The 8,365-nt window shown below is 37.1% G+C and overlaps 1 protein-coding gene across 4 annotated transcripts; it reads right to left on the bottom strand.

The window, feature by feature from the left end:
- Positions 1-2,875: 2,875 nt before the first annotated feature.
- Positions 2,876-7,523, bottom strand: LOC107785743 (uncharacterized). Of its 4 annotated transcripts, none has more exons than XM_016607114.2 (5): positions 7,265-7,523; positions 6,103-6,851; positions 5,930-5,983; positions 5,646-5,830; positions 2,876-3,249 (listed from the first exon to the last, which is right to left on the bottom strand). In XM_016607114.2, exons 2-5 carry the CDS (start codon positions 6,848-6,850, stop codon positions 3,163-3,165), a joined length of 1,074 nt encoding a protein of 357 aa, XP_016462600.1. In that variant the 5' UTR covers position 6,851; positions 7,265-7,523; the 3' UTR covers positions 2,876-3,162. The 4 variants fall into 4 exon arrangements, with proteins under 4 accessions (XP_016462600.1, XP_075081174.1, XP_016462599.1 ...); XM_075225073.1 differs by having other exon boundaries at positions 5,646-5,778; XM_016607113.2 differs by having other exon boundaries at positions 6,103-6,877; positions 7,265-7,478.
- Positions 7,524-8,365: the final 842 nt, after the last annotated feature.

Raw genomic sequence — 8,365 nt, 5'->3', positions numbered from 1 at the left:
GCCATGTACCTGGGTAGAGATGCAAATGGCTTATCCCAGTCACCATAAACAATTTCAAATGCATGTTTGCGCCCGAGATATGCCTTTCTTTTGGTAATAGTACACCCATATTCCTGGTGGACGGATGTAATACACTCTTTGATCTTGTACCTAATGGATGCTTCAATGTGTAGAACCAGTTGAAGAGAAATGAAGTCAACATCCAAGTTGAAGTGATTCCCATTGAATGTGTCCATTTCACAAATGTAGGTGCCAATATATTTACCCACTTTCCACAACCTTGTTTCCTTCTTGGTCGCACGCAGCATCCAGTGACAACCCGTAAACCATCAATGGCAAACAACCTTGTATACATCCGGACTTGACTCCCATACCATCATCTCACGACACTTTCTTACGCTGTACATTTTACAAGCCCTGGTTAGGCGAGCTTTATTAGGAAAAATCATGCCATTTGCCAGCACTGTTGGTCTAGACTTATCCCACATTGCTGTTCGAATTTCGTCAAGATCCCTTGTGAGGCATCCACATCCGGCATACTTGGCAAATTATGAAGGTAGGGAATATGTCTCGAATGAAACGGCACGTGGGACTCGTACATTCTTGGTCTGATGGGAGGTGGAGCATGCTCCCTCGTCAGCTATTATCTTCATCACTCGTACACTCTTGGTCAGACGGGAGGTTCGACATTTTCTTCCTCATCATCATCACCCTCGTTAGGGAAGGGTGCGTCATCTCCAGACTCATCGGCATTGTTGTCATAATCACTATTATCTTGTGCATCTACCAAATCCCGAGTAAATACGTCGTCTACAGGCAACTAAGTGCGGTCAGGACCATCAAGTTGCTCGTTTTCACTACACAAACAACAACATAATAAGCTACTCAAACTGATAAATACTTTACATATAGATATATGACTTCACTTACAAGTGGTAATGTGTTGACATTCCAAGATGGATATTATCCTATTGGTGATGACTCCCGGATGGACCACCGTGATCTAACACACCAAAACTACCCATATTCCAACTGGGTGTGGGTTCATAACTTGTAAAATTCATATCTGGACGGTACCCCCTATGGAATATATGAGTGTTAATACAAATTCAATACAACAAAAATAAACATCGTAACACAAAGGAAAATTGAAGTTTACCAGCCGTCTTGTGGATTAAGTAAAGTAGGAGAGAAATTATTTCCTCGCTCCTCGTTCGCCTGTGGATATAAGTTTAGATCCGGCCAAACTCTTTCAGCCGGAACCTGTTAGGCTAAAACTTCTCTAGAATAACCACTCGATGATTGAGGGTTATCCTTGCTTTGCGCAACATCATTACTGCGAACATATTCATGCTTCACGTACATTTCCAATATTTTTATCAAAATAAGTCCCCGGTATTCATCCGGAGTCCCCAAAATATCTCTTAAAGTTTCATCATCCTCGATGTTAAACTCAGCGTAACAAGCTACCTCTTGCGGAATCACAGAATACGGATATCTTCCGGTTATTTTAAGATTCACCGAACATTTGCTCGACCTCATTTTATTGCATAACAACGATACCAGTCTGTCGTACTCCATTGTAAGTGGAAACTTAACATGACTCTATGGAGATAAACTATAGCTCACTGAGTTATTCGTCACCACAACCTCACCCTCCCCCAATATAATGAAACTCTTACTTTTCGCTCTTCAGACATTATGAAAAAAGATTGAGAATTTAACAATAAGAAAAATTTATCACGAAGTTGGAGTATTTCTGAATGATTTTTCTCAAAACCCGTAACGACTTTAAATAAGGCAGTGTCCAATCCGGGGGGGATCAAATTTTTGGAAGTAAAACACAATTTAAAAGGGTGTTTTACATATTTGAATTATTGTTATGTCAGTTTAACGCAGAAGAGTTATTGGGCCCACAAACATGTAAAGCGCGGTTTGTTACTGCATTTTATATAAAAACACGTGAACCGCGCTTTATATAGCCGTCTTATCAGCTTCCAGATAAAACGTGGTTCATTAACACGTTTTATATAAAACGCAGTATTAAACCACGTTTTACCGTAACGTTCCAAACGGACGTTAAGGTAAAACGTGGTTCAAAATTGCGTTTTACATATTTTGATCACTAAGTTTTTTTTCACCTGTTTAAGTATTTTGAGTCCAAAAAGACAACATTTCGATTTTGGACTCGTTATATGAAGGGTCTGCCATATAGTACAAGTATCATGGCAGAACTTCTAGCTCTTTGGCAGGTCCTAAAAGTTGGTCTAAAACAAAGAATGATACCTTTTGAAATCACTATTGACTCTGAAGAAGTGATAAGAATGATAAAGCAAGGACACCTTCCTTACAATTCCATTATTTGTGAATGCAGATCATTGATGAAGCAGCTCGGAAACCCAGCAATCAGACATAGCTTCAGGGAACAAAGCCAAGTAGTGAACCTCCTCACCAAGGAAGGAGCTAGCTGGGAAAATTTTGCCAGCTTGATCTTCTATACAGAGTTACTTATTACATTCATCTACAGGTGGTCACAACACAATTTTCATTAACAATGTTAGAAACTTATATAGACCTAAGTTGCAAAAAGACAACAAACCATTTGCATTTTCATTAATCAACTATCCAACTTTGATCACCGCAATAATTTATCATTGTACAAGTCGAATTCACTTGTTCCAACCATTATGATATATCAATCATTGCATATAATCTTGAGAGGAAAAAGGGTATCCAAGATGGGAAAAAGATGAAAATGCTTTTCTTGTTCAATATAATTACAAGACAACACAAACCTTAGAAGGAAAGAACTCCATTTTCACAAAATGATCAATCTATATCAAGGTGCCATTTGCTCAACTAGCACTCTATCAAATAAGCAGCCTCTAGAAATGATTGGCTCATATACACAACAGTTCATTATGGTAGTTTTGAAGTTACACAATTGAAATATAGCCTCAAACTATCATGAAAAATGCAGCTTTCATAGAATGGCTCACTCTGTTGTGATGTATGATCACCAGAATGTTACACCATTTTTAACTACTTTACATCAACCAGACTGTTACACGATATTTCAGAAGGTACACTTGATCATGTGAATACATGAGTAACCAAACAAACATCCAGAAAATGAAGTAACAATTTTACAAACAGAACCCACTAGCAGTTCTCTGGAGTCCCAGCGAACGAATCCAGGTCTGCCTTGCATCTCTCTCTGAGGTCAGTCAGTGTAACTAAACTACCTTCCTGTAACATCCAAATGAATTGATCATCAGGTTCATAGTAGTTCTGTAAATTTGAGTTGTATATCGATATTAAGCGCACATCCTTCGGGAGAGATTGGGGGTTTGCGTGAGTTGGGGAAGTGTTTATGCAGAAGGGTTAACATGATGCAACTAAGCATCATTTCCAAATAGACGGCTCGCGTGAAGAGCAGAATCAATGTGGCAAGATCATGACCAACTAACTCTAGTTTAACATGGAGCATATTCCATCAGCTGAAACTTGCAGTAATGATAGTTCAAGAAAATTAAAAATCAAGAATCAGACAACAAAGGTTAGCAGCTTTCTCAGATTGGTGACAAGCTATATTCTCTAGTGACCACTTAATCAAGGTTTAGAAGCTTGTTTCCCAAATTTAAAGGCAATATCACAACTTCAATCAATTAAGTACTCCATATTTAGATTCCTAAATGTTCGAAAAATCTAAACCTTGATAATAGCGCAAATAATAAAATCAATTTCCCCACCTGACATATTGATGTCCAGAGAATATGACTCAAATTGGTTGCTTGTTGAGAAAATAAATCATAAATTCAAGGAGACTGTTGAAAGCCACAAACTACTAGCACTCTAATTTTGCCACACATTTGACCATGGCCATCTCTACTTACATAACTTGACTGCCAAAAACATGGTGTATCTACATTTCTTAACAGTTGATGTTTCTTTAGAGGGTAAGATCAGATTGTTATGGACTACGAATAATTCTCAAATGAAGGACTCAGATGACAAAAGAATATAGAATAAGAAGGGGAGCAGTGAATCAGACACCCATTGCAAAGTTGATACTTGTGTATATTATAAAATTTAGTCTTCATATTACTTCTTTCATTGAATTCATTATATTTGTATCTGAGAATCTTAAATCAGGGTGGTGACTAGAAGCAAGTGACAGAACATTTAATTGAAAAGACTTCCTAGTCTTTCTCTCCAGTCAGCAGTTCACAAGTGCAACTATATCGCTAATTATTATTTGACAGGAAAAAAAAAAAAGTAAAGGGAAAAAACAAATTGTCATCAAAACCTCATATGCTAATTGATGTTCTAAGTTCTAACAAATAATCTCTGGCTATTGGTCCTGAAGAACTCAATTGGAACAGTAAAGAAAATAAAAGACTGCTACAACTACAAGTAGCAACATGGCTAAATTTGCTACAGTTGCAAGTAGAGATTATCCCTCATTCCTCCCTGGGTCAACAGCAGACTAGGAATATTCTACTTTTCAATTAATGAAATAAAGAGACTTACTGCTTCCCTATCTATTAGTAACAAGTCATCATGATTTTCAAATTGAAGATTCGACTTAACTATAAAACATTTGTGCTGCATATTTGCCATGTTTTGAAGAAATTAGTAAAAGATAGCAATCTTATAATCTATGAACCATGCCTCCGTCAAAAGGCATACTGATGGCACAAATAACAGTCCTCGGCATGAATGATCCAACTAGAAAGAAAAGACAATGCACCAAACCAACAGCTCAAAGAAAGGGAGCAGGGTCGGCTTTAGGGGGAAGCCACTAAAGCAATTGCTGTAGGCATGAATGATCCAACTAGAAAGAAAAGACAATGCACCAAACCAACAGCTCAAAGAAAGGGAGCAGGGCCGGCTTTAGGGGGAAGCCACTAAAGCAATTGCTGTAGGCCCCCAAATTTTTTAAATTTATATGTTATCACAAATTGTAAATTTTATTAATAAAAGATACTATATTTTATACTTCTTTTTGTCGCATGAGATAGAGATTATTCAGATAACTAGCTCGAGTTTTACAATAAATATGCAATATATGAAAATGAACAATTTGATGACGACTTTGATAATTAAAGAAAGAAGTATCTTGTAGTATCTTTTAAAGTTGATTATTTCTTATAAAGAGTGGATTAAGCCATTTTTCACTTCAAAATAGACTTGAATTAGTCCAAGAGTATGAAATTATTCTGACATCCGCTTAGTGGTTCGTACAAAATTGAGATTATTAGATTTATAAGAATTTATAAAAACATTATCTTAACTGTCAATATATGTTCCTATAAAAATATTATCTAGCCTTAGTGAGCAGAGTTACCAAATTTTTACAATGGTAGGAGCTAGCAGGTACCTGAGTGAATGATCAAAATACGTACAAGATGGTTTACATATATATATAATAAATTTAAAGCCTCTTATTAGGATTTGACTTTAGGCCATAATATTATTGAGCCGCCCTTGAAAGGGAGTAAACTTTGATGAAGAAAATTTCAACGCTTAATGATCAACAGATAATATGCATCTGATTCACAACTCCCAGAGACAATATGCAAAAATATTGAATGACCATCTACACCAACTCAGAGAGTGAGCAGAACAGTTAGCAAACTTACTAGCTGGTCAGCTTCGTGTTGAAAAATATGCTCCATGTGTTGAAAGAGTGACTTCCACTGACCCAGTAAACTTGATTCAAGATTTGCGGCTTCAATATTTTTTTCCGGACCCTCCTTCCAAATCCCTTTGCCCCTGCAACTTCTGTCAACTAAAATGCTTGCATCTTTCTGGCTCTTCTTTATGGCTAGGTATAATGAAAACAGTAGTTGCATAAAGAAAAGCAGCTGAGAAAGATATTAAGTTTCATCGAGTAATTATAAGTAATATTTTTAGGATGACTCACCACTTATCCGACCCTTGATATCTTGGTAGTGGAGGTCTAACCATATATTGGCAGCTGATCATCAAAGAACAAAGAGAACTAAATCAATACTCCATTAATATTGAACTGAAGTAAGACAGGATAGAAGCTCAGAAGAACTTAAATCAAAACCATGGCCTGCGAGATACTTTTACCTTTGGTGCAAAAGCTACAGGAACAAGCTTTAATGGAGTCAATGCTAGCACTTAAACCTGAATTATCCTCACAAGTCTGTGTTCCTACTACACATGTGTCAAGTTTAACTCTCGACTCCTGTGACTCTGGCAATCTTGTGAAGTCTACTGAGCCTGACTGACTCATAACCAGATTATCAACACCTTGTTCATCGGGATCCATGTCACTTTCGGTACCCTCACTATCCTCGTTAATTTCACAACTATGAATAGCATCATGGTCTTCAGTTCCGGACAATGCTTGTACCGGTACACCAGTTACCAAACCATCCATATCATTAGTAGCTTCAGAAATTTTCTCTGGAATACTATCCTGGTCATTGATAACTTCAATCACACTCCCACGAGCACTACTATTCTCATTGTTATCTCCGATTGTACTCTTGGAGATAGCAGTAGATGAACCAACGTGCAAAAAATTGGGATCCTGGTTATTATTTGGTATGTTTGAAATCCCTGATACAACATCGACCTTTGACGAACTAATCATGTTACAAGAAGGAGGAGCAACACAAACACGTTTAGCTTTATCTCCATCATCCACCGACACAAATTTCCCCCCTAGATTTTCTCTTCCCTTATCTGCAGATTTTAGACCTGGATTGCCCCAAATTGAAGAAAATGGCCTTTTGTTTCCAATCTGATTTGTTATATTTCCCAAAATAGGTCGAGCTCCACAACGCCTCTCGATAGCATTATGTTCATCCATCCTGAAATCACTAATCCAACATGAACACTACCAACACCAAAAACAAAAACAAACAAAAAAAACAATCTTTAGCCCTAAAAACACATAAAATCCAATAACACAATTCTCAAATTTACTACAGTTCATGAAACTCAAGTACCAAGAATAATTAACTATAATACCAGACAAAGAATTGAAAATCAATAATTAGATAAACGGATTGATAAGCTTAAAGGCTCACAAGTAAGGGTACAAAGCCCCTTTTTACACATTTACTCAAATAATAACAGAAGCAGCTAGTGTACAGATAAAACATTAAAACCCTAGTGAAATTACGGGCAAATAAGAAAAACTAAAAAAAAAAGGTATAAGAACAATAATAGAAAAAAAATACTAACTCGATTTGAAAATATCATGTGCCTCTTGGATACTGACCTTGAGAAGAGATTTAACACAAAATCTAGAGAGATTTGTAGAACTCAATGTACACTGTTGAAGTATATGATGGAATCTTGATTTTATTTTAGGGCAGCTCCAAAAATAATTTTCCTTTTTTGGTGTTCAGGAGCTTGCTTTATGAGTGCGAGTCTCGTGACACTCAGCTCTGTTCCAATATTGTATCAGAGAATGGTGAAATTAAAGTTTCAGCAATTTTAAGGGGCGGGATATTGGAATTTTGGATAAAAAGATGTCTAGTTTTTGACCCCCTTCTTTGTTGAAAACCTATCATTATCGGCGCCACTTTCTTACTTGGAGGGAAAGTGACTGGGCCACGAATTATTTAAGTCCAGGATTATAGTTCGAACGTAGCACACCAAAAGCCCACTATAGATGGGCTGGAAACTTAAGAGAGAAAATACATTTTTAGCTGCTCCCCAAAAATAATATTAGTTTCAGTCGACCGTTTAATTTCGTATTTTGCCACTCTTAAGATCCAACCGGTTCACACCAAAAAAAAAAAGATTGAAAATTCATGAAAAAAATTTGCAGAAATATGATTTTTTTTTTTTGGATGGTCTTTAACATTTGACTCCACTTGCCTCATGGGCAAAATTTCAAGGTCAAAAGTTAAAAGTGTTCTCCGTGTGGCAAGCGAGGGGCAACAATGTAAAAATTGCATGGGGCGCCCTATGTGGGCGCCCTATGTGGTCGCCCCCATTTAACCTATACCCATATTTTTAAAATTATTTAACCTATACCCTAATTTTTACAACTTCAGGTCCCTTCTTCTTCCTGCTACATGTGCGCTCCTTTCTTCCTCCTTTCTTCTCCAAAGTTTTCTTTCTCCAACTGTCCCTGACTCGACAGTTCGAATGCAGCGCAGTGCCCAACATGGAACAAAATTGGGAGTTGGAATTCCATGTTTTCATTGCTAACTCATTCAAACATAAGAAATCAGATGGGAAGAGCTTATTCACTAGAAAATAGAGAGAGAGAGAGAGAGAGAGAGAGAGAGAGAAGAGAAGCTGAAAGAATTAGGGGAAGGGACTGTCCAGGATTGATGGAGGGAGAAGCGGAATTGCAGTAAAAGCGAAG

Source organism: Nicotiana tabacum, chromosome 11 (assembly GCF_000715075.1).
Source record: "Nicotiana tabacum cultivar K326 chromosome 11, ASM71507v2, whole genome shotgun sequence".
Lineage (NCBI taxonomy): Eukaryota > Viridiplantae > Streptophyta > Magnoliopsida > Solanales > Solanaceae > Nicotiana > Nicotiana tabacum.
Note: the sequence above shows the minus strand (reverse complement) of the source record. Positions and strands in the feature narration are given on the sequence as shown.

Excerpts from the sequence above, each read along its gene's own strand:
- LOC107785743 (XM_016607114.2), bottom strand. The coding sequence starts at position 6,850 with ATGGATGAACATAATGCTATCGAGAGGCGTTGTGGAGCTCGACCTATT. Across the intron at positions 5,831-5,929 it reads TATCAAGGGTCGGATAAGTG|CCATAAAGAAGAGCCAGAAA; the intron begins GTGAGTCATCCT and ends CATTATACCTAG. Across the intron at positions 3,250-5,645 it reads AACACGAAGCTGACCAGCTA|GAAGGTAGTTTAGTTACACT; the intron begins GTAAGTTTGCTA and ends TGGATGTTACAG.